Source organism: Rana temporaria, chromosome 5 (genome assembly GCF_905171775.1).
Source record: "Rana temporaria chromosome 5, aRanTem1.1, whole genome shotgun sequence".
NCBI lineage: Eukaryota > Metazoa > Chordata > Amphibia > Anura > Ranidae > Rana > Rana temporaria.
Window position 1 is genome coordinate 292,507,663 of NC_053493.1, and position 27,776 is coordinate 292,535,438.

At 40.8% G+C, this 27,776-nt stretch overlaps 1 protein-coding gene across 13 annotated transcripts in view; it reads right to left on the minus strand.

Moving 5' to 3' along the window:
• Positions 1-27,776, minus strand: part of PTPRM (protein tyrosine phosphatase receptor type M) — a 916,041-nt gene that overhangs the window by 747,566 nt on the left and 140,699 nt on the right. For 12 of the 13 annotated variants that reach the window (XM_040353984.1, XM_040353987.1, XM_040353982.1 and 9 more), the window contains exon 2: positions 9,054-9,089. The exons of the other annotated variant lie outside the window; for it this stretch is intronic. In XM_040353984.1, the coding sequence (XP_040209918.1) occupies positions 9,054-9,089 (36 nt within the window). The remainder of the gene's footprint in view (positions 1-9,053; positions 9,090-27,776) is intronic. 13 annotated transcript variants of the gene reach the window in all.

Consider the following 27,776-nt stretch of genomic DNA (forward strand, 5'->3'; position numbering starts at 1 on the left):
TATACATATTACCATTATATACTGTTTATATTTATTTTTATAAAAAAACACTTTGGGTTCCTAATTTTTACAATGAATTTATAACAATTTATATGTATTTTTGCATTCCAGAGGCTTTTATGGCTGCAAGCTATTTATCTTTTCTCTTACAAATTTATCTTTTTTTTTCCCCTTATTATCTGAGTTGTTTTTTAGGAGAGTAACAATGCTGATAAGCAGAAGAGTGGATTAACAATGTTCTAAGACAAGCGAGGGGATTAATAATGGAACATAAGACACCTCTGCCTATTTACAGCTTCACTGCTGACATTTGAGTGACAGGTGATTGTCTGTTTACCTTGGGAAGAAAAAAAGAACACAATTATATTTGAATGATTTAATTTTAAATTTAAATTTGTATGTTTGGCATTGCTAAGGCAGACAAAAAGAACAATGAAATGAGTCTGTACCCACACAGAACAGTAGTAAGTATTTGAGATAAATTATTTTCTAGGATATGTACTGTAAATATAGGCTTATTAAGTAAAAACTGGAGGAAGTTAAAAATAAAGTGTGTTTGTCCTTTGCAGCCAATTACATTCCAGTTATTATTTTCTATTGGTTGCTTTGAGGAAAAATATGTCTAAGGCCAGAACCAAATCAATGATGTGTATTACCTAAAATGGAATAAAATAAAAATGGTTACATGCCAAAAATGTTGCAAAATTGGCAATAGTCGTTGATACTGCCAATTTTGCATACATTTTACGTAGTTAAATACTGTATTTATTGGCATATAACACTCACTTTTTTTACCCTGGAAATAGAGGGTCTATTCCAGGGAGGAACTATGCCTGCGTGTTATATGCAGGGGGCTGTGGAAAGTTCTTAAAGTTAGGGTGCGTGTCATACGCCTGTGCATGTTATACGCCAATAAATACGGTAGTTACATGGTAGATGAGGTTGCAAAAAGACACAAGTCTATCAAGTCCAACCTATGTGTGTGATTTTATGTCAGTATTACATTCTATATCCCTGTATGTTGCGGTCATTCAGGTGCTTATCTAATAGTTTTTTGAAACTATCGATGCTCTTCACTAAGACCACTGCCTGTGGAAGGGAATTACACATCATTGCCGCTCTCACAGTAACAAACCCTCTACGTAGTTTAAGGTAAAACCTTGTTTCTTCTAACTTTAATGGGCGGCCACGTGTCTTGTTAAACTCCCTTCCGCAAAAAAAAGTTTTTATCCCTATTGTGGGGTCTCCAGTATGGTATTTGTAAATTGAAATCATATCCCCTCTCAAGCGTCTCTTCTCCAAAGAGAATACGTTTAGTGCTCGTAACCTTCATTCATAACTAATGTCCTCCGGTCCCTTTATTAGCTTTGTTGCCCTTCTTTGTACTCGCTCCATTTTCAGGGCATCCTTCCTGAGGACTGGTGCCCAAAACGGGTGCAGCAGGACCAGAGTCTTGCAGAGTGGGAGAATTATTGCTTTATCCCTGGAGCATGAACAAATTAAATAGGATTGGTCCCAGTACAGAATCCTGGGGGACCCCACTACACACCCCTGAACATTCCAAGTACTCGCTATTTATCACCACCTTCTGAACTCACCCTTGGAGCCAGTTTTCAATCCATGTACTCACCCTAGGGCCCATGCCAACGGACCTTATTTTGTACAGTAAACATTTATGGGCAACTGTGTCAAATGCTTTTGCAAAATCCAGATGTCAGAGTGTCTTTCTTTCAGTCCTTTCTAGTTAATACATACCCTTGATTATGTTCTATTACCAATTGTGCGTGAGAGTGTCTTGTTCCATCTTTTTAAGTTAATATGAATTATTGATTACATTCTTGGCCAAGACATTTTTCTGATTGCTGAATATCCATAACCATTTCATGTCCCAGATCATGAGTCTCTAATTATGCAGAAATGAGCGGAGATAACTAAACAATCTCCATTACTTGCTTATTGACAGCAGTAGAAAAATGTCAGTAGAATAAAAGGCTGAACAGTGTACATACAGTTTGTGTAAAGTGAAGATGGTTCTAACACTTCGTAGTCTGTTCCAAATAGTCCAACCCCCCCCCCCCCCCCCCACGTATAGCTAGCGTTGGGCTCTGTTATTGGGCAGAATTGCCAACAACTGGTTCATTACCAGCATGGGTGTAGCTAAAAACCAAACAACTATAGTTTTATGATGGGAGACTAGGCTGCTGTTAAAGCTGATCTTCAAGTATAAATACTGTAAAACTCCAATAAACATGGTTATACATTGAATAAAATATATTTTCTTAATTTTGGACAATGTACATGTCTGAATTTTTCTTTGTATTAGCTTCTTGTAAAAGGTGATGATGTCTGCGCAGACATCATCACCTTTTGCAAATTATCTTTTATTGTCTAATTAGGATAGACTTTCTTTGTCTGCTGCAGTGTTCCCATTCACGTCCCACATTCCCCATCTCCCCCATTCACCTATCTAAGACAGCGCAGGAGTTTCACCCAGTCTTGATATTAGCTTCTTGTAGTTCTTAATACAACAGCATTCAGACTTGAAATAGGGAGGGCCAGTCAGGTTCTGCATTGATATTAATAAAAGCGCAATAAAGAGAGTTTGGTATTGTACTGTGGTTTTGCAGGTATGCATGGGAATAAAGGTGTGTTGTTATTCGTATGTATACTAATATCAACTTTGTCCAGGTGACTTTGTGATTCTGCTGGCAAGTCTAAAAAGTATCTAGAGCACGGGTGTCAAACACAAGGCCCGGGGTCGAATTACGGCCTGCTAGGCCACTTTATGTAGCCATCACAACTCTCCTGCAGCTATGACACCCCCCTTATCTCTGTCCCCACCAAGTTTTAGCCGTCAGCAGCTGAGAGGACAGAACTCCTCCTCTGGATCCTCCTCCGTCTTGCGCTTTACGTCTCAGCAATCGGTAGCAGAGAGGAAGACAGAACTGCTCCTAGAGAAGCTGCGCCTCTCTGTGGCACACCCTAGTCTCCGCCTCCCATGGTCTCAGCATTCAGCAGACTCTGGCAGCCTTCCTCTGGTCCTCCTTCAGACCCTGTACTCTCTGCTTCCCAGCTCTGCCCCAGCTTCTTCCTGGCAGAAGCACATGGAAAGGGGGTGCACTGTGATGGAAGGGAGTGTCATGACTTCTGATGATGGGGGGAGCTCTTGACATCTGATGTAAGGGAGGTGGAGTGCTTTGGACATCTAGTCTTACAAATACAACCGGCCCTTTGAGGGCCACCATAATGCTAATGTGGCCCACAATAAAATTGAGTTTGAAACCCCTGATCTAGAGCATTGTACACCTTTAAATTGTTAAGTTGAGGTAGTGTTTCTGATCATGCTAGCGTTTCTGATCTTTCAATGTCCAGTTGGCTGCTGCTACCATGGAGGTTGAAGATTTGCTAATACTGTCTGGCAGGCATGTGTTGATCACAAAATTGGCTGCACAGATTTACAAATCCTTAGGCAGGTACCCATGTGTACTTCAACTGTGCATTCAGCTGCTTGCCTAGCGTTCAGATTCAAAAAATCATCTAAATTAGACTGATTATTTTTCTTCCATTTTATAAAACATATTCCCTTAATTTGGCCTTGCCAAGACAAGCTGCAACTAGAAAACAACTTTGACCCCCTTTTTACAGAGAAGCCCAAGCAGTTATAGCTTTTTTTCAACTAAAGATTGACAGATTTCCAGGCAAGCGTGAAAGTTGTTTCTTTGCCTTTGGCAAAATACAGCTTATCTGATGAATGTATAAGTACATTTTCCCATGTTTCCTTCTCCTCCCTTACTTCCAATCTGTACTTTTTCAGTTATCTTTAAAATACATAAGCCATGTTCTTTACATAGAAATGCTATACTAATTTTTTCATTCATTTCATTAAGAAACGAAAATAAAAAAATAGTTGTTTTAGTAAAGTGGACAGTTCATTTTATAACAACCTAATGTGCAATAAGGGAGGTCATACAGGTATAATTATGTTAGGTGGTAATATAATTACATAGGGGACATTACGAACTGATGCTTTAGTTCTGGAAGGGTAATAAAAATATAACTGCGGAATATGAGAACATTATTTGCATAATGATAGGTAGCTACACTTAACTTATTTATTCCGCCCAAATGAAAATAAACCTACTTTCTAGGGCCTGTGCACAACAAGTGCACTTAGCTGCTTTGATCAGCACTGATCAACACAGGCTTAACACAAGGACGCAAAGAAAAAAGTAAACAGTGCAATGGGTTGTAACATCATCCAGACACATTGCACACCAGCACACACAAGATATGCATATTACATACAGGCTGGGGTGAATGCGCTCTTAAACCCCTTACACACCGCTGCCGCCCATAGGTAAAATACTGCTATTTTAGCGTCGGATTTGCGGCGCATTTCGGCCGCTAGCAGGGTGCTTTTAACTCCCGCTAGTGTCCGAGAAAGGGTTAATACCGCCCGCAATGCTCTGCTACAGCGGCGTATTGCCGGCGGTACGGCAGCGCTGTCCATTGATTTCAATGGGCAGGAGCGCATTAGCAGCGGTGAGTTCACCGCTACTAATGAGCTCCAAAGAATCTGCTGGCAGGAGTTTTTCTGACGACCTGCCAGGGCACCGCTCCAGTGTGAAAGCGCTCGGCTTTCACTCTGGAGTGAATAGAGCATCTGTTTATGGGTGGATTGCAGGCGCTATTTTTAACGCTATATCGCCTGCAAAACGCCCTTAGTGTGAAAGGGATCTAACCCTTCTGCAACGTATCTTAAACTTTGGCTCTTTGATGTCAGAATATACTCTGTGGTCTCAAGTTAGCCACTGAGCCTGATTTACTTAAGAATATGCACATACACTGTCATACTGGGGAACACTCCAACAATAGAACTGTGCATATAAAAGAGTCATGTTTTATTTCATAGAGAAAAATATAGAACTAGATCACCAAACACAGGATGGGCTGTGGGTATCTATAATAATGCAGTGCCACGTCCTGATTATATTGAGACAACGAATGTTAAGGGCATAGAAAAATGGACTTTGTATTTACCAATTATAAAAGTTTTATTTCATGTTTTGGTAGATGACGGAGGATTAAAGAGGAACTGATCTCTAGAAGCTATGCCTAAAAAAGTCAGACAACAGACAAAGGACTAGTTAGCAGTCTAAGATCACTGCGCTCTCTTTGTATCTGATCTTCCACCATCACTGACCATCCCTTGTTCTGCACTGTGTCTCTGTGTGAAGGTGGCCATGTTGTTAGAGGATGAGCTTTACTTCCTCATATCAGAGCCTCCAACAACAAAAATAGTAAGCACTACAGCAGATACATTATAAAATCCAACTTCAAAGCTCTTGACACTATCAGTTAGAGGCAGCGGTGCTTTAGATCTCACACTGCAGATACACAGCTGTATGCACAGACTTACCTAGGCACTCTCAAAACAAGGAAGTGCAATGTTAGTTGTTAGGAGGAATTTCAAACAAATGGTACATTTTTCAGGGTACTGCTTTGATGCAATTAACGTTTCTAGATATGCAAGACACATAGCAAGCTAAAAACAGACTGACCTCACCAGCACCCACCTATACGCAAATATTACTTTTGGATGTATGAACCCTTTATACTAAAAGAGTGGGTGGAAAGACACCCGTTTCACTAGACTTATCTAAGTAAATATTAGAGGTGTTAGCTAAAGAAAGCTTCACGACTGCTCACAATTTACCCATGAATGACTTTAAAGATTTTTATCAGTACTTAAAAATGTGATATTTTGATCCGTAGGGCTACAGTGCCATTCATGTTTCAAATAGATTTTTTTTATTATTCCTTACATATAAGTTGATCCCCCCCCCCCCCCCCAAAAAAAAAGTTCAACCAGCAAAAACATGACTGCCAACTAGGACAGTGGTGCACTAAATTCCTTCCTGTTGAAAACCTGAAGGGAAATTCATGGTGGCAAAGGCCAGTTGCCGTATGCTGACTGCAGTGCTGGAGACAGCACTCTACCTTGCTCTCCACTTTCATTTTGTGACTGCAAGATCCTTATACAAGACCTGTATTATTAATATTACACCAGTCGAATACAGCATAAATAGAAACATGTGTACAGAAGCTACTATACTAAAACTTAGGTATACTGTATATTTATAGGACAATTTATGAGCCAACTTTTTTTTTTTCAAACAACGAGTTGAACGAATAATGCTGACTCCATTTCCCCATTCACACACTCAATGTGAATCGAGAGTGACTTCTGTACAACCATCTTGCCCATCCATAGATTGAAATTCAGCCGGTTCAGCAGGGATCTGCCAATTTTTTTTTATCCATGCATGGCTGCCTTTAGTTTTAAAAGACCAAATACCAATTGCTTGTACTCAGCTACAAAACTTTACATTATTGATCTGGCGAGATTTATATTTTAGGTTGGGTGATATTTTACTACTGGACAGAGTATCTGAAAGTCTTATCTGCTAAGTGAGTACGTCAGGTGTCACATCACCGGCATGACATTTGCATGGGCGTAGTAATAAAAAAATAACTTGAATCAGCTTTAAATAGTTAGTAAATTCCCTTGGGAGATGAATGTGATAACCCTAAATGTCACCATTATCCATTAAACAGATTAAACTCTTTGAAAGGTATTGCTGACAGCAGAGTTTATAATATGATTAATTAAATACAGTGACCATAGAGAAAATAATTTATGTGACTGCTTATTTTCCATTTGGAAATTTAGCTGATGTTTTACGCATCTCCTTGCAGTGCTAGCCATGTCGATATCTCTGTCAACATCAATTTGCTTCATTAGAGATGTCAGATTGTAAAAATTTAGTGTCAGGGAGAAATGAAAATCTATCTAATTGGATTGATGTATCTATTATTACGATGACATTACAACCTGTCATTAAGAATTGACTTGCAGCGACAGCAGCAACTAATATATTAATTATTGGCAGGAACAAAAGTGATGTAAGGAGAGAAGGAGGGACAAGTCAAGTTTAAAGTTGTTTTTTGAAAAAATAAATAGGAGGATGGGTAATAAACTAAAATATAAAAACCTGATGAAAAATAGAAGAAAAAAAGCTATAATCGTGCATGCTCACTCCCAAGCCCCGCTGTCTGCGTCCATAAGACATACAGAACGGGGCTTTGCCCTGCCCCCTTTCCCCTTCTCACTGGCTATTAATCACAGCATTGGGAGACAATGCCTCCTGCATCTAAGCCAATGAGGAAGAAGAAACTCGGGAGAGCCTCAGCTCTTGTGCACATTGCTGGATCAAGATCAGGCTTAGATAAGTATTAGAGAGGTCTGAGGAGGAGCTGTACACTGAAAGTGATTGTAAAGGCTGAAGCTTTTTTCACTTCATGCATTCTATGCACAAAGAAAAATAAATTCAGTGTGCTGCTCCCCCCTCAGCCCCCCCCCCAATACGTACCTAAGGCAGATCTCGATCCAGTGATGTGTATGAGAGACCCGAGGCTTTTCCGGGTCTCTCCCTGCTCATTGGCTGAGATGCAGCAGCAGCAATTGGCTCCTCTGCAGTCAACCACAGCCAGTGGTAGGGGGGGTGGTGCCAAGCCACATTCGACTGTCCCGGGTCTGGCATGGTCTTCAGATATTCTCCTGACGAAGCAGCAATAGCGAAACTAGTTAAGATTCGTTCTCGACCCATAATCCCATTGTGATTCTGCTTGTTTGGGGGCTTTTCAACTGGTGATATGTATGGATTGCCACTAAGCTTTTAATCTGTAGCCCAGCTACACGGGAGCGGAGAACGGCGCCAAATTCAAAAAGGTAAACAAACACCTTACATACAGTATACTGTAATCTTATAGATTACAGTACTGTATGTAAAAAATACACACCCCCCTTGTCAATAGTGGTCTGCCCAGTGCCCTGCATGTACTTTTATATAATAAAAACTGTTCTTTCTGCCTGCAAACTGTAGATTGTCCATAGCAACCAAAAGTGTCCCTTTATGTCAAAAATTGTTTTAGAGCAGCTAGAAAACAGCGATAATAAATTATAATCACTTGCAGAATTGTGCTATAGCGATTTGTGGGGAAATTCGTCATAAAAAAATTCTGCAACTGAGCAAATTTCAGTGGTTTTGAGTTGATTACAGTATTGAATCATTTTTATGCCTACTAGACTCTTGTTTGGTCAGATTTAAGTGAGTTTTTTCTGAAAGAATCGTACCGCCAGGGAGGTTAAGGAAACCTATCCAAAGTAGACACAAAGATAAAAAATGCTACAGTAGGGATTGTTTGAAATTTCTGCCAGTGGTTGTTATTGTTGTGACTTTTGTTCCTGTGTCACCCACACTACCCATTTTCTTGTATAGGTGTCACAGAGATAAGAAGCGAGGGACAATTTTTCCCAATGGAGTCACAGACAGAAAGATAAACTTTACAAAAATATTATCTCTTTCGCACTCTATTGACAATAACAACAAAAAAAAAGAAAGAAAAATCATTGACTGGTTGTAGATAACAGCGACCAAAATTTCATTTCTCCAATAATTGTTGAAGGATCAGGATTGACCACAATATTCAGCAACTCATCTTGCACAACTGAAACAATTTGCAATAATTTGCCACCAATTGCGAACATCTCGCAGTGAAAGGGTGCCGTGTTTAGGGAATGATTGCAATCTGTGATAAAATACTGACAATTTTTAGTCATTCACTGCTAACTACCTGGCAATTGCCTCTGCATAATTTGAGCCTGAAAGAACTTCGCCATCCAATTCTTTGCTTCTATGTAAAACATATTTAATCTCCAGGTACAAGATGCACCAGAAAGAACGTATTTTTTTTACCATTTTATGCTTGAATGTCTCAGCTATGTTTGGTTTACTGTAGTTTCCTTTTGGTTGATAAGTGATGCAATAGTAAGTAAGAGATGAGATCTTCCATTGACAGTATAAAAATGGCTGCTCATATTTCAAAAGAGAACTTGTCTAAAAGCACAGACTGTCACATGGATTGTAAAGATTCATCACCACAATGATATTTCCATTACAAAGGTAATGGATGTAATAAAAATAACATACCTGAATACATGTCCATCACAGCACCTGTCATTTTATCTGTCAATGCAAAATAGACAGTATTTATCAATTGTATTTACTGATGAACTTAAAAAAAAAATCTAAAGCTAACCCTAAAGCTGAATTATGTGCAAAAAAAAAAAAAAAAACCCACTAAAGCCCTGTACACGCGCTCAGTTTTCTCGGCGGTAAAAAGTCAGCCGAGAAAACTGAGGGGAAAGCCGAGAACCTGCCCGGTAAGTTTCCCCATGTACACACGGCCGGGATTCCCGTCGGGAAAACTGTGGGGAGAGCTTTGGCTGGGAATCCCGTCCGTGTGTATGCTCCCTCGCAGTGTTTCCCTTTAGGAAAACTGACGGGTTTAAAACTGTCAGGAGAGCCGGGAGAGATTTTGGCCGGGAAAACCGGACGTCTGTATGCTTCCTTGCAGTTTTCCCATCAGGAAAACAGCCGGGAATCCCGGCGGGAAAATAGAGAACCTGCTCTCTATTTTTCCATCGGGATTCCCGGCGTTTTTTTCCCTGCCAGATATACTACTTACCTTTGGGAAACGCTGCAAGGCAGTGCCGATGCCAAAGCTCCATGGCAGTTTTCCTGCCGGGTTCTCGCTTCTCCCCTCGGTTTTCTCGGCTGACTTTTTACTGCCGAGAAAACCGTGCGTGTGTACAGGGCTGTTCTCTATTTTCCCACTGGGATTCCCAGCAGTTTTCCTGTCGGGAAAACTGCGAGGAAGCATACACACGGCCGTTTTTTCCGGCCAAAAGCTCTCCCCCCATGTTTCCTGAAAGGAAAACCGGTCTTGTGTACGAGGCTTAATAAATACAGTACAGTAAAACCTTGATTTGAGAGTAACTTAGTTTGAGAGCGTTTTGCAAGACAAGCAACATTTTTTAATACATTTTGACTTGATATACAATTAGCGTCATGTCAAAACTTTTCCTTTCATTTCCCTTCTAAATGTTTTTTTTTGTTTTCTTTGTCTGAATATCTCACTTCCTGTTCCTCCTCAGTAAGGTGTTCAGTAAGCTGTTCTAAATGACTTTCCACCGCTCGGATGATGGTGGAAAGCTCACTGAGGAGAAACTGGAAGTGAGAAATTCAAACAAAGAAGAAAAAAACATTTAGAAGGGAAATGGAAGGAAAAGGTAAGTGAACCAACAATGCACTAGCTTAAAGGAACCTATTTAGAAAATAAAAGACAAACTTTTACAACCCCTTTAAATAAAATAAATCTTTTTGGGAAGAGTAAGTTCAGTCTAGCAGCAATCAGTACAAATGTACTCTTTTGGTTCAGTAGCTCAGCAGTTGTTGAACCTGTCTATAGGATCAATTGCAGGACATGTTTAGGGATGCAGAGGTGAGTCACTATTGCAGCTTCTGATTGTCTTACCAGGGGGTTGATTTTCAAAGGAACATTGATGTTCGGACAACTTATTCCTGCCAAGAAAAACACTCTTCTGCTTACATTCAAAAGCAAAAATATACTGTCTCTTTTCTTCACTTTGAAGCTCGTCTTTCTAAGGTGAGTTTACATTTATTTTAATAAAAACATCTTATAATGACAGGCAAATTAACCCTCTTAATCTTCTGGTCTGCATGAAAAATACTGTTTTATTGACTTACTTTCTCACTAAATAAACAACAAAAGCTAAACAAATGATGTTCTACTTTTACTTTGCCAGTGTGCAAATAAGCCTGTTCCTGGTCATACCTACTGCACACCTCTCGTGCTCATAATGCTCCCTGTCATACCCTCCGCACTCCCCCTCTGCACATACTGCGTGCCGCTATACCCTTTACACTCCTCTACAGCACATACTGCTTGCTGCCATACCCTCCGCACTCCCCCTCTGCACATACTGCGTGCTGCCATACCCTTTACACTCCTCTCCTGCACATACTGCGTGCTGCCATACCCTTTACACTCCTCTCCTGCACATACTGCGTGCTGCCATACCCTTTACACTCCTCTCCTGCACATACTGCTTGCTGCCATACCCTTTACACTCCTCTCCTGCACATACTGCTTGCTACCATACCCTTTACACTCCTCTCCTGCACATATTGCATGCTGCCATACCCTTTACACTCCTCTCCTGCACATATTGCTTGCTGCCATACCCTTTACACTCCTCTCCAGCACATACTGCTTGCTACCATACCCTTTACACGCCTCTCCTGCACATATTGCATGTTGCCATAACCCTTACACTCCTCTCCTGCACATATTGCTTGCTGCCATACCCTTTACACTCCTTTCCAGCACATATTGCTTGCTGCCATACCCCTTACACTTCTCTCCTGCACATAGTACTTGCTGCCATACCCTTTACACTTACACTCCTCTCCTGCACATATTGCTTGCTGCCATACCCCTTACACTTCTCTCCTGCACATAGTAATTTCTGCCATACCCTTTACACTTACACTCCTCTCCTGCACATATTGCTTGCTGCCATACCCTTTACACTCCTCTCCTGCACATTTTGCTTGCTGTCATACCCTTTACACTCCTCTCCTGCATGTATTGCTTGCTGCCATACCCCTTACACTCCTCTCATACACATATTGCTTGTTGCCATATCCTTCACACTCCTCTCCTGCACATAGTACTTGCTGCCATACATGTTACACTCACATACTGCTTGTTGTCATACCCTTTATACTCCTCTCCTGCACATAGTACTTACTGCCATACCCTTTACACTCCTCTCATACACATACTGCTTGTTGTCATACCCTTTATACTCCTCTCGTACACATATTGCTTGCTTCTATACCCTTTACACTCTCCTGCAAATATGCTCCACTGTTATGCTTCCTGCACTCTGCTTCTGCATATACAATACTGCCCGCTAAGTCACTTCTTTAGCATTATATCCCAACCTTCCCTTTCTGAAAAAAAACCACACTTTTGTTGATCTATTATAAACCTTGACACAACACCCTGCAAAGTATAATCTAAGATCTGAATGCTGTAAATCAGAAATAAATACAAGAAATTTGCTTACATACGCTTACTTGGTCCATGTTTCAAATTAATGTCAGAATGAATCGCCTACCCCAATTTGCCTAAACATTCCACAAACCTGCCAAAGCACATCAATGCCCAGTATTAATTATGACTTTTAGGTTAAGTCCCACCATTATAAAGGGCTGAATTTCCTAAGCTATACTAAATGCGTAATTTGCTATCATATAATTTTTTTTCACCAATATGATTTTGTTTTTAAAGAGCTCATTGGCTCTCGTTGCTAAGAATCCCTATGTTAAATAAAAAAATATTATGATTGTTATAGCTTAGTATATCAAAAGCCTATTGTGAGATACTGTATGTTAAAATCTATACATTTTCTATAGTCTAGATAGTAAGGCCGCTACACTATTTTGCAGATCAGGGTCATCTCAGACTGTCCTAATCATAAAGGTTTGTTAATATGTACTTTGCAAGCACACACCTGGTAGAATTCCATAATTTCTTTTCCAAGTTGCTTACTACTATGTCTGAAATTAGGTGGTATATTTTAAATCATATTTTTGCTTAAAAATTGATCTATAATGTTGTATTCCTTCAAAAATTATAGTACATACTAGGGGTTGACTGATATATCGGCCTTTTTCAAGAAATCAGCATTGGCTGATTATTGTGTGAAAAAAGGCTTATTGTGAGGGATCAGAAGCAGGGGCGTGCATGGTGAAAATCGGCAACATATATCGGCCATTGGCCGCCCCGATTTCTAAATATCGGCTATGGCATCGGCCAGAAAAAAAAACATATCGGTCTACTTCAAGTACATACCTGCAAATTAATGTAATACCCAAAGCACCTACCACAAAAATACAGTACTCAGCTTATAAGGTGTATGTACCCCAAAATATTTTTTCTCTATTTTTGTTTACATGTGTATTTTATAAATTATAGTCTCTATCATTTTCATGTGCAATATAACTTTTATCGGAAGTAACTGATTGATCCTGCCAGCCACCTTTCTCATTGTTCTAAACTGACCACACAAAACACAGAAGCTGATCTGAATAAGCGTAGATCGTTTTTATCCTTTGGTTGGCCAATCAGAGGTACAGGTCACTGTGCAGACACACAACATACCTATATTTTGTAGTTTTCTCAGCCACTACACCCTCTGACCAATAATAGCCATGCTCTGGCACAAACCTCCTCCCCAATCACAGCCTGCTCTGGCACACACCCCCTCTTAATCACAGCCTGTCTCTTGAACACACCCCCTGCTCAAGCACAGCCTGCCTCTTTCCGGCTGCCATTGGCTCCTGCTACTGTCATTCAAATTCTGTCACAAGGAAGCAGGGGGTGGGGCCAAACCTCACTGTCTGTGTCTAAAAAAACAGGAAGCACAGCTTAAGATTGAGCCCACAGGTGTGCCATTAAAGGAAGCAGCTTCCTATGGTGCCACACCGAGAAAAGGAGGAGCCAGGAACTCCGGAAGGGGACCCAATAAGATAAGGATCGGGGTGCATAGAGAAAGTAAGTATAACATGTTTGTTATTTTAAAAGAAAAAAAATGACTATACAAACTCTTTATTATTCTTTTTCATAAAAGTGAAAAATAAATGAATGTTTTTATATCATATTTTAATTACTTTTTCATCTCATGCAGTCACTACAATGTGTTCTATATATAGTTTTACATAAAAACATACATATCCAGTGATTTAGGTGCTGAGAAAGAATAGAAGAACAAAATAACTTTCTTTGCTCATTACAGCAATGAAAGTGGTGATATGAATGGAGAGAGGCTGAGACAGCCAACCCATCTACTATGACTCAGTCTCACCAAAAGCCTCTTCTATGCTGCCACTGTAATGGGAACCTTGTTATACACTTGATAACTCTGATTATGTTTTTTTTTTACACTACAATCTTTAAGAATTATTATAATTTTAAGCTTTGCCACGGTAATTTCAGTTTTACATTACATCTGTGCATAATAAAATGGAACTATAATAGAAAAGGGAATGCATTTGTTTCCAAATGCTTCATTCACAGCATAATTATAACATCCTAATTGTAAGACTATAACCTTTACACCTGCAGCTGAAGCTATCTAGATAACAACCATGTGAATGTAGAATAAAGAAAGCCAGATCCTCCATCAATAGAGGAGTTCAGAAATAACATACGCTCTAAGACATGAATAAACTCTTACAAAGGATAAGAGTGCCCGGTGTTCTGCCCAGCTGTACATAATGCAGGAGATGGACACTCCCGCGGTGCACTCAGGAGACAGGTTAAGTATTTTAGGAAACACAGTTGAAAAATAGACTTTAATGACTTCTGGTATCTTGAAGTAATCTGTTGTGATCAGCTGTGTGAAAAGACCACTTATAAAAAATAAAAATAAAAATGTAGAAATACAGCCACTGAAAATTATTTGGCAAAACAAACCATTTTTGCATTTTTTTAACCACTTCCTTACTGGGCACATATACCCCTTCCTGACCAGGTGAAATTTCAGCTTGTGGCACTGCGTCACTTTAACTGACAATTGCGCGTTCATGCGACGTGGCTCCCAAACAAAATTGACGTCCTTTTTTCCCCACAAATAGAGCTTTCTTTTGGTGGTATTTGATCACCTCTGTGGTTTTTATTTTTTGCGCTATAAACAAAAATAGAGTGACAATTTTGAAAAAAAAACAATATTTTTTACTTGTTGCTGTAATAAATAGCCCAATTTTGAAAAAAAAACATATTTTTTCTCAGTCTAGGCGTTACGTATTCTTATACATATTTTTGGTAAAAAAATTAAAATAAAAAAAATCGCAAGAAGCGTCTGGTTTGCGCAAAAGTTATTGCGCTTACAAAATAGGGGAAAGAATTATTATTATTTTTTATTATTTTTTTTTACTACTAATGGCGGCGATCAGCATTTTTTTTCCATGACTGCGACATTATGGCGGACACATCGGACACTTTTGACACATTTTTGGCGCCATTCACATTTATACAGCGATCAGTGCTATAAATATACACTAATTACTGTATAAATGTGACTGGCATTGAAGGGGTAACACTAGGGGGCGAGGAAGGGGTTAAATGTGTACCCTGAATTGTGTTCTAACTGTGTGTGGAGGGGACTGACTGGGGGAGGTGACCGATCTATGTCCCTATGTACAAGGGACACAGATCGGTCTCCTCTCTCCCCTGACAGGATGTAGATCTTTGTGTTTACACACAGAGCTCCACGTCTTGTCCCGGTAGCCGCCGATCCTGAGTGCCTGGTGAACATCACGGCCGCCAGGCACTCGCATCGGCATCTCAGCGATGCAGCGAGCACGCACGCGCCACTGCCGGGCGTGCGCGCCCCCGACTGCGCGCGCAGGCCGTAAAAACACGGCCAGTTAGAGAATTAGAACCACCCTGCGGCCGTATAAAGTCGTACGGCTGTCGGGTTAAAGGCCAACTCTACCCATTACTGATATCTCAGTTTTGAGAGTTCATGGAACAACAAAACCAAATTAAGATTTAAATTAAACTTCCCACAGGTCCCAAACCTACTGTGTGCAGTTGCCCATAGGCAGCAATTACAAGATGTGACTGTATGAGGATAAGTGCTAGATATTACGTTAAGCACACACACACACACACAGACGTATACCCCGAACACAGGCTGTGCATAAGCCCTTTTCATACTGGGGGTTATTTACGAAAGGCAAATCCACTTTGCACTGCAAGTGCACTTGAAAGTGCAGTCGCTGTAGATCGCTGTAGATCTGAGGGGAAGCTCTAAAATGAGGGGAAGCTCTGCTGATTTTATCATCCAATCAAGTGCAAGCTAAAATGCTGTTTTTTATTTCCCTTGCATGTCCCTCTCAGATCTACAGTGATTGCACTTCCAAGTGCACTTTCTCGGCTGCACTTGCAGTGCACTTGGAGTGCAAAGTGGATTTTCCTTTAGTAAATAACCCCCACTGTTTAAATATATTCTGTCGTATCTTATTCACGGTTAGTAAAAGGATATTAAAGGATAGGTAAACTCAAGAACAAAAATCAAGTGCAGCTTTCTAGGGATGAGGATCCTGGTTTAGTCTGGACCCATGTTTAGACAGAAATTTGCTTGTTTGGGGGTTCAGCAAACGGGCAAAATAAATAAGTGTTTGGCTGAGCCGAACAATCGCCCATAGTAGAAAGTAAAATATTTAGTAGCGGTATTACTATTAAACATGACAGCTTCCCTCTCACGCTGGTTGTTGCAAACCCGTTGTCTCTAAAATGTGTGGCCCTTTGTTTGACCTTATTTGGCCCTTGGGGCATTATTCAACCAACTGACACCAATGATGGACATCATTACATCTACTGAGATCATCAGTGACACTATTCTTACCATTGATACCAACACTGGGGCCTTCTTCCTCCAATTAAAACAAATGATGGGGCATAGTTTATGCTTACTGATGACGGGGCATTTTCTACTCTCAATGGCCACTGTCCTTCACCCCTACCCAAATCTTGAAGGATAGTAAACTGGGCCTTTGCTTAGAAATTTTGAAGACCCCTGTTGTAAACAAAGGGGCAGGGAGATTTAAAACAAAAAACAAAAACATGGATTTTTTTTTAAATGTGTGAATGGGGATATTAGGCTATGTTTTTTTTTTCATTCAGCCGGCTGGCTGAACAAAATGAACTGAGCCATGTATAGTCAGCTTAATGCCGTGACCACATCAAAGGACCCAAAAACTCCAATATATCAAAAGTTTGTTTTAAGTTTAAATACATTTAAGTGGGGAGGGTTAAATCTGATTAGACAGAACAAGTGACAAAGATGCACCTTGCTTTAAGGGGTGTCAAACAGAACAGGAAGTGATAGGGAAATTCCCCTAACAATTCCCCCAACAAAACCATTTTCTTGTATTTCCCGGTTAAATGTCATATATTTTTTTATAAATATCCCTGGGGGTACAGGTAACCAAGAGCCATGCACTTATACCTTTAACACCACTGAATGAGCTCAAGGCCTGTGGTAGTATCCCAGTTAACTCATAATGTAGAAAATGGAGTTGCATTTTTACATGGTTCTAAAGGCGCAAGGTTTATACCTTCATGCATTCTATACATGAAGGTAAAAAACCTCCTCTGTGCAGCACCCTTCCCCCCATAACTTACCTGAGCCCCATCACAATCCATCGATGTGCATGAGAGCCTCAACTTTCCGGGGACTCTCCCTCCTCATTGACTGAGACAACAGGCAGTGAACCAATGAGAAGAGAGAGGGGTGGGGCCGAGCCGCAGCTCTGTGTGTGAATGGACACACAGAGCAGTGGCTGGGGAGCGAGCCTGCTTGGGTGCCCAATTGCAAGCTGCTTACTCTGGGGGCACTCGGAAGGAGGGAGGGGCCAGGAGCACCGGCAGGGAACCCGAGAATCGGAGGGTCAGGGCTGCTCTGTGCAAAACCACTGCTTAGAGCCGGTAAGTATAACATTTGTAATTTAAAAAGAAAAAAATGACTGCCTTGAATGGTGTTAGATAGCGTTATTGTAGAAGCTAGAAGCGAACGGGTCCGCGGTTACGGTCACGGAGCTTCGGACCGGGTCGTGGGAGCACGCCGCAGGTGCGCGCCCGCGACCCCTTGGCTGGGCTTAAAGGGCAACGTACATATACGTTGATGTGCCCAGCCGTGCCATTCTGCTGACGTATATGCGGTCCTTAAGTGGTTAAATGTTGCTTGTTTTGCAAAACACTCTCAAACCAAGGTTTTACTGTACTTTCATTTTAAAGCATGCCCTCTTTCTGCTGTGTGGATTGCTCACTTCAAAGTGGAAGGTGCTGTTCCAGATTTAATACAGATTATGTATTGAACATAACATTTTGTAAAACTATAAAAACAAATAAGCAGACTATATATTGAAGTAATTCCGCAAAAAGAAGGCAAAATGTCACAAACACGTCAGTATCCAGTTTAGTGTATTTTCTGCTGAGAATATTCAAGGTCACATCTGCTAGAGAAAGGCTCCCATCTTTCTTGTTGACCCGTATGCCATCATTTTCTTTTGTATTTCGTTTTTTTACTTTAACAAAGTGTCATTCCCATACTGGCATGATATCATCTATCAGTTGTTTACTTTAGCTGTCATTAACTTTGCCCTGTTCTTTATTTTCAATTTAAACTTAATTCCCAGGATGGCATGCTCCTTACGGGTTTTGGGGATTAAACGCAAGGGTTTATGAATAAAAGCAGCTTTTGCTACAATGCTATTACACCATGATAGCTTAACGATAAACTGTAAGCTCACAATGCTGCGTCAAGTGCACACCAGATAATTTGCCAAGCAAATAAACAACACTTCATTGACAGCACAGAAAAACAATTTGTCACAACCATTAATGTCAAAGTATCAGAGTATTCTTCAGGGGACACAGAGGTTGTGGACCTCTTCTCACAGGTTGTATGAATTGTTTTATTAATTTACGGTATTTGTTTTTAAGGGACTTTGCTTTATTTATTTTTTTCAAAAGTTTTTGTCTTGTTGTCGTAGTCTCTTGGGGTAGACAGCATTGGGGTTTTATGTACAGGTAGTGAAAGGCCACCCCATAGTTCAGATCTCAAGCAGGCTGAACCATCTATTCTGTTTCTAATATTTCAGGTAGCTTCTCCACAGTGATAACAAATAATACATAAAAAAAAATTCTAGCTAGCCTCTCCGCCATAACTACACATCACAATCCCTTTCAAACACGACAATTGGCCTTGTATACACAGAAAAAAAATAGTCCTTCTTCTCGCAAAGTTGCCACCACACTGGGTCTCTCTGCAGAACCATATGCTTTGTTATACAAAAAGGTGTTAAGAGAGTTTAACCACTTAAGCCCCAAACCATTTTGCAGCTAAAGGACCGGGTCACTTTTTGCGATTTGCCACTGCGTCGCTTAAATTAACAATTGTGTGGTCGTGCGACGTGGCTCCCAAACAAAATTGATGTCCTTTTTTCCCACAAATAGAGCTTTCTTTTGGTGGTATTTGATCACCTCTGCGGTTTTTATTTTTTGCGCTATTAAACAAAAGTATGGCAATAATTTTGAAAAAAAAACAATATTTTTTACTTTTTGCTATAATAAATATCCCCAATTTTTTTATTTTTCCACAGTTTAGGCCGATATGTATTCTTCTATATTTTTGGTAAAAAAAACACAATAAGCGTTTATTGATTGGTTTGCGCAAAAGTTAAAGCGTTTACAAAATAGGGGAGAGTTTTACAGCATTTTTTACTAGTAATGGCGGTGATCAGTGATTTTTTTTTTGTGACTTCAACATTATGGAGGACACATCAGACACTTTTGACACATCATCTCCCCGCTCTATACCTCCGTGGGACGATCGTGGGGATTCCCGCGGCGATCGAGTCCGCGGGACCCACGGTCCAACTCATGGGGATGGCCTCCAAGTGTTTCTCTCACAGCTGGCATTGTTACCGACCTGGCTATGTAGAACTATTTAGTTGGTCTTTGTTTAATTTCTTTAGCTTTGAAGAGTAACTCCACTTTTGTGGGGAGAAAAAAAGAAAATAAAAAAAAATATTATATAGCATGTATATTTGTAACACAAGTTATACTGTAATTAAGTGCTATTAAAAATGACCTTTCCTTTTCAAACTGTAGCTCTGTAATATTATGTAAAATGCAATGCAACATGGCAAACTGGAAGCATTCTGTACACAGATGGTGTACAAAACACCCCCTGAAATGTAATTTCCTGCTTGTATGATTGGTTCATTTATTTCCCCAAAAGTCTGCATTAAAATCAGATTTTTGGCATCCCCTGCAACAAAAATTTCATTTTTAGTGAGAGTCTCCCAAAGGGAAATAGCGTCTAAAGGGACACAAACCCTGCCACTTTCCTCATTAGAGCCCTGCAGGTGCAGCAGCTGATTAATAATCATGAAACTACTCCCATTGGATTCACTCACATGGACACAGAAAAACAAACAGCTAGCTATTCCTTCAGAATAACAACGTTTGCTTACATCCTTGCAATGTAAATAGATCACCCAAAGGGGAATGTTTTTTTTTTCTTCTTCTCAACAAAAGTGGAGTTATTTTTTAAGCAGACTTGTGCTGAAAAAAAGGGTAATGATAATGTATAGCGGCAGATATGAGAAGGAGCCAGAGCATACTCCGATGGAAAAAGTCAGATGGAATTTTTTCATCGGATATTCTGACCGTGTGTGTGCCCCATCTGAGTTTTTCCATCAGAAAACACGTTCTCTTTTTTCCAATGAAAACAATTTCTATCGGAAATTCCCTTCGTCTGTATGGAACTCCGACAGAGAAAAAATCATGCATGCTCAGAATCAAGTCGACGTATGCTCGGAAGCATTGACGGTTGGATTTCGGTGTGACAGTGTGTATGCAAGACAGCTTGAACGGAATTCCGTCAGAAAAAAACGTCTACGCAGCTGCCCTCAAAGATACCCATGAAGCTCCCTAAATCTTCTTAAAAAATACCAACTTTCACAAGGCTTTGCCCATGCATCTTCATAAGTCACAAGATATTCTATTGTGGTATGTGGGATATTAACAGGTCATGATAGTGATATGCTACATTATCTGGAATATGGTTTGTGCATGGGAAATCAGGGACAACTGTGAAGAACTTACTGTCACATTATGGTACCTTAATGTATCTTAAAAAGGCATTGTTTTTTATCTACCAGCTAGATTTCAATGCCTACAGTCAATGTCTTTGCAAAGAATTATTCAGGCCCGTCCACACTTTCAAAGGTATAAATGTGGTTTCTGTGCCTTAATTAGGTCATAAAAGCTTCATTAGCATATAAGACTGCATCATTAGTGGTGTTCACATCAGCCCATTGGAAACATTTCAGTACACTAAAACTTGCTATCCGTCACTGTAATTGTGTTGCATCTGCAGCAACGGCATTGTGATTTTCACAGTATCAGCTAACTCACATACCTCACACTTTACAGAGTACATAGGCCATTCGTACTTAAGAAATGCATACAAAATTGATGCAGATAGTACCCATGGTGGTGTTTAAACTTATCATGCCAGTGCTGCAAGATGAAAGTGCTTGCTACTTAGTCACATGCCTAGTACACACGTGCGTTTTTTCCGTTTGATAAAAAAAAATATGGTTTTCCCGACAAGAATTCCTCTCAGGCTGCCTTGCATACACACGCTCAGACAAAAGTCCGCCCGTCCAAAGTGCGGTGACGTACAACACGTACAACGGCACTAAAAAGGGGAAGTTCAGTTCCAACGGCGCCACCCTTTGGGCTGCTTTTGCTGATCCCTGTGTTAGTAAAATTTTGGTGAGAGACAATTTGCACTTTTCAGTCTTCGTGCTTTTCAGTCCGTTACAGCGTCAAGAATGTGCTATCTCCATTACGAATGCTTGTTTTACCAGAAAAAGCACTCCCGTCTCATACTTGATTCTGAGCATGCCCGGTTTTCTGCCAGTTGGAAAACCATACAGACGGACAGATTTCCTGCTCGGAATTTTGGCCTGATGGGGAAAAAAGAGATCCTGATCTCTTTTTTTGTCCGGCAGTTTACTCGTCGGAAAAACTGCGATGGAATATACACACGGCCGGAATTCCCGACCAAAAGCTCTCATAGCAGTTTTCCCGGGGGGAAAGTGGCTAATCCCCATTCACACCTGAGCATATTGAAGTATATTTCCTGAAGCACTTCAACACTATTCTATTGAGCTTGTTCGCAGTGATGTGTCGTTGCTAAAAGCTCAGAAAAAGTACAAAAACTGTTTGTGACTTCAATGGGCGTGCCTGAAAAATGTGCTAACATAAACTTTTTCACATGAATTTGTGCCTAACAACAGTCCTCCTCCTCCTATTTACTAGTTTTTTATTGTCTCAAACAAAAAAAAAAGTGTTACTAAACCCAAAACAGTAAAATCACTCTGTATATGCAGTAAAGCATGCTTGTTATACTCACTGTGGAACCTAAGGGGTTAATCCTCTACATTGTGTAAAAAGGCTGTTTGATCCTTTATTCTCTGATCCTCACCCTTCTTCCCACTGTCCCCTAAATAATTTCTTTATAACACAGAGTCTATGGAGTCAGGCGCACATGCTCAGTTTGGTGTGTATTGTTAGAAACATTTTTGTTTTCTTGGAGGATGCATGTGATCAGCACAGGGCCAATCAGCATTGACCAGAGGGTAAGGTGTCCGTGCAGTCTCAAAGGACAGTCCAGCAAACTCCCCCTACAAGCTTTACCAGTGCTTGGCTGGACACTGATAGAAGTCACAAGACTGCTATATACTGCTGATGAGAAAGGGTATTTAGTATTTTATATGTTCTGTGTACTGTGGGAGACCATATATACTGAATGCAGAGTCTGAAAACACACAAAAATGCTTATACAAGCTGGCAAAAAAAGGTTGTTCCCTTTACAAAGTGAATGTTCCCTGAGCTTAGTGAAGCCATTCTCCCAGCCCTGGCAACAGGGCAATGGGGACTATATGGCGGGGGGCAGGAATGGCTGTCCAAGCACATGAACACTCTGATTTGCTGTCACAGTGGTCATATAACTGGAAGTTGGTCCCACTGACTCCCGATCATTGCTACAGACTGGAAGCTGCCAATGACAGCTTGGTCACTATTCAGGGACAGTCAGTGTGCTCTTAGCACAGAAACATTGACTATCCATGATCCCATATGTGTTATCTGGGTGGCAAGAGGTTAATAGGGTGAAGCCCTGTTTACCTCAGTCAGCTAATCATGTCCTAGCAAGAATCCAGGTGTTTGTTTATAATTTTCCTTGCACATACTGTAATTGGGTATTCACAGGTTCACCTCGTTTACTAGCATTCACTTTAGAAAGGGAACATACTCTTTTCAACAAGTAAATCAACCTCAAACTTTGAAATTCTCTCAGTATAGGTTACAGGTATGTTCATCTATATGCTTTCTCAAATCTCTTTTTGTTGTATTATTACATCTTAAAAAAGAGTATTTAAAATAAATAAACCTACATACTAGGTGCATTCAGCATTGGTCTGATGCTGCATCTCCTCCCCTGCCTCCCCCCCATCTCTAAGAACGACAACTGGGCAATCAAAGGCCACTCTGGGTCTTCAGTGAGGAGAGAGCGCGTGACTGGCAGTCACCGATAATCTGCTCTGCCCCTCCAGCGCTTCACTGGAGCACTGAGCTGTGGAGGGGGATGGGAGCAGTTGGCTTAAGCTCTCAGAATTGTGACATTTAAGTTGGGATCTCTCCAGAGTCTTGATTGGCTGAGCGACGTCCGCCAACAGCGCACTCCTGTGACCATTGGCGGTGCGTCCATAAAGGGCACAGGAGCGTCGCCCCCTCTCTCCTGCACTGCTCTACCATCAAACATAGATTCATGCATTGCATGAATCTATCTATGGTCACCGCTGACACCCCCTTTTTAGGTGTCTGGACCCTTTTGAGGAGCAGGGCACCTGAATTACAGTGGCAGGTTTTTTTTGGTAGCACCTGATTAGGGCCATAGGCTCTAATAGGCGCCCAAACAAGTAAACAGTGTGCGCCATGCTGGGCGTTCGCTGTTCACTCAGCTGTGTCTTAGCAAAGCGAAGGAAGTCGCTTTGCTAACACTTAACCGCCTCTCAGCCAATCAGGTTGCCGGGGTCTGTTACCGGTCACATGAATGGCTTGAAACTGTAGGCGCTGTGATTGGACGCCTGAGAGAGTACGGAAGAAGACATTGGAGGACATGCAGGAGACCACCACTGACCAGCTGCTAGACAGGTAAGTGCCGGGCAGCTGATGGGGCACAGTAGAGCCAATTTATGGGCACACTGGCAGCATCTGATAGGGCTACAGTAGCGGCAATTGATCGGCACCCTGACAGGAACTGATGGGGCACAGGTAGCGGCAATTGATCGCATGCTGGCAGCATTTGATGGGGCACAGTAGCGGCAATTGATCGGCACACTGGCGGCATCTGATGGGGCAAAGTAGCGGCAATTGATGGGCACACTGGCAGAATCTGATGGGGCATAGTAGCGGCAATTGATGGGTACACTGGCAGCATTTGATGGGGCACACTGGCGGCAATTGATGGGCACAGTGTCAGCAATTGATGGGTACAGTGGCTGCATTTGATGGCACAGTGGTGGCAATTTATGGGTACAGTGGCTGCGTTTGATGGCACAGTGGTGGCAATTATGGGTACAGTGACTGCGTTTGATGGCACAGTAGCTGCGTTTGGCACAGTAGCTATGTTTGGCACAGTGGCTGCAATTGATGTACCCATGAGGAAGGATTATTTGGAGGGTTGTAGTGGTTGTGAAAAGAATAAATTAAAGCTACAGGTAACCTTTGGTGTCATGTGATGCCCACTTTTCAGCTTTGCCTTCAGTTTACTGACATTTAATAAATATCTATAACATGGCATTATGAAACGCACGCTAGTTTACAATATCCTCCAGTGTTTTATCCTAATACAGAGCATATCATTTCCCAGAAACTCAGACGATGTAGCAGGTAAGCTAAAAAAAAATGTGAAAGCAGACAGATATTACTTTATATAAATAGAAAAAAATAAAATAATATTTCTTGCAGTGTCTTTATTAAAATGCATAGAACAGGAAATGTCTATTCCCAAATACTGTTTAACATGAAGGCAATAAACTAAGCACAGGTAATAAAAAATTCAATCACCCAGAGTCCATTTCAAACTTTGTATGTCTCAGCAATTTTTTACTATTACTTTCAAATGGTATCCCAAGCTGAGAAACAAAATAGTTTCTTAACATAATCTGAGGCATTCAGACTATTATCAATACGGGTTTTATACCGATCAAGCTATAGCAACATAGATGTCATCATCAATTGGTCAAGAAATATAACCAAATCTTGGAGAATAATGGACCAACTGCAGAAACAGCCACAATAACAAGCATAACTAAAATGGATAACATAAGTAAAATGGATATAATTTTCTGTGTAAATATTTCTTGCCTATTTAATGGTCCAACGCAAATGACTTGACACCTTAAAGAAAACCTGTGGAAGCTGTGTTCACAAAATGACAGGCAGAGGGCAAAGGACTAGTCACCAGTAGCAATGATTGGCAAGTTTGGTAAACAAAATGGATTTGTGAAATTGCTGTCTTTTTTTGATGTTTGCTTAAATTGCCTACTAATATCATCTTACAACACAGAGGAGAGTTCAGAGAGTGGTGATAAATGGGGGGGGTACACAGGAATGGTCAGGGTGGAATAGTAGCCCCCCCCCCCCAGGTTTCAGTCCTGGGACCAATCCTACTTAATTTTTTCATAAACGACCTGGAGGATGGAATAAATAGTTGCATCTCTGTATTTGCAGACAATACTAACTAGCAGGGATTGGAAAACATGCAAGAAGATCTGAACAAATTAATGGGGTGGCAACTACATGGCAAATTTTGGTTTAATGTGGAAAAATATAAAATAATGCATTGGGGGAATCAGGGGAGGGGAAAAGGACCTGGAGGTCCTAGTAGATGACAGGCTCAGCAATGGCATGCAATGCCAAGCTGCTGCAAACAAAGCAAACAGAATATTGGCATGCATTAAAAGCGGATTAACGAAGAGATAAACCAAGAATTCTCCACTCTACAAGACTCTGGTATGGCCGCACTAGAGTATGCTGACCAGTTCTAGGAACCAGTCCTCAGGAAGGAGGTACTGGAAATGGAGCGAGCGAGTACAAAGAAGGGCAACAAGCTAATAAAGGAGGACATTAGTTATGAAGAAAGGTTGCGAGCACTGAACTTATTCTCTATGGAGAAGAGGCGTTTCAGAGGGGATATGATTTCAATTTACAAATACCATATTGGTGACCCCACAATAGAGATACAACTTTTCCACGACAGGGAGTTTAATAAGACGTGGCCACTCATTAAAATTAAAAGAAAATAAGTTATACCTTAACCACTTAAGGACCGGACCAATATGCTGCTAAATGACCCAAAGGGTTTTTACAATTCGGCACTGCGTCGCTTTAACAGACAATTGCGCGGTCGTGCGACGTGGCTCCCAAACAAAATTGGCGTCCTTTTTCCCCCACAAATAGCGCTTTCTTTTGGTGGTATTTAATAACCTCTGCGGTTTTAATTTTTTGCGCTATAAACAAAAATAGAGCGACAATTTTGAAAAAAATTCTATATTTTTTACTATTTGCTATAATAAATATCCCCCAAAAACATATATAACATTTTTTTTCCCTCAGTTTAGGCCGATACGTATTCTTCCACCTATTTTTGGTAAAAAAAAATTGCAATAATCGTTTATCGATTGGTTTGCGCAAAATTTATAGCGTTTACAAAATAGGGGATAGTTTTATTATTATAATTTTTTTTTTACTACTAATGGCGGCGATCAGCGATTTTTTTTTGTGACTGCGACATTATGGTGGACACTTCGGACAATTTTGACACATTTTTGGGACCATTGTCATTTTCACAGCAAAAAATGCATTTAAATTGCATTGTTTATTGTGAAAATTACAGTTGCAGTTTGGAAGTTAACCACAGGGGGCGCTGTAGGAGTTAGGGTTCACCTAGTGTGTGTGTACAACTGTAGGGGGGTGTGGCTGTAGGTCTGACGTCATCGATCGAGTCTCCCTATAAAAGGGATGACTCGATCGATGCAGCCTCCACAGTGAAGCACGGGGAAGCCGTGTTTACATACGGCTCTCCCCGTTCTTCAGCTCCGGGGAGCGATTGCGACGGGGCGGCTATAAACGAATAGCCGCGCCGTCGTCCCGGATCGCTCCTGAAGCCCTGGGAACCACCGCATGTACCGGGGGGGGTCCCGATAGGACCCCCGACCCACGTCTAGGCAGGCACGTACAGGTACGTGGATGTGCCTGTCCGTGCCATTCTGCCGACGTAAATGTACATGCGGCGGTCAGGAAGTGGTTAGACTGCACAGAGGGTTCTTTACTGTAAGAGTGGCAAGGTTGTGGAATTCCCTTCCACAGGCAGTGGTTTCAGTGGGGAGCAATGTTAATTTAAAAAAAAACTATTAGATAAGACCCTGAACGACCACAACACACAGGGATATAAAATGTAATACTGATATATAATCACACACATAGTTTGTACTTAATGGACTTATGTCTTTTTTCAACCTCACCTACTATGTAACACTAAGAAGCAAAATTTAAAAACATAATAATAAAAAAAACACTATTTGAGCTTTCCACAATAAGAATTTAGCTTTAAAAAATATCATTATTTGAAAGCCTCAGCTTTACAAAAACTTGATTTCTCTATTCATGCCCTATCATGAATAGATGATGAAAGCATGATTGAAATGTCTTCCCTCTCTATTCAAAGATCATTTTTTATTCATAGAAGCTAGTATTCTATAGTTGCGCCCATAGAAGGAGAAGGAATTCTACTAAAGGAGGGGGCATCAGCACGAGGGACACATAACACCAATCATAAGAAATGTCCCTTGTGATGATTTGTTTTTTGAGTAAATTTAAGCTATAAGTGAGAACATTGGCAAATCACAATTGTCCCCACTTGACCAAATTTTCAGGGAAAAATAGTCTTTCTCTTTGGTGTGAAAAGCTAAACCTAATTATGCTTTCGGTTAAATGGTCATTTAAAGTAGTAGAGCATCTTACCAATAGAGAAGTTTTAAACTACATAAACTTAGGTTGCAGTTGCAGACATGACATTCGGGGAGACAATACTGTTAATACAGATTTAATTAAAGTATGTGAGAAGGATG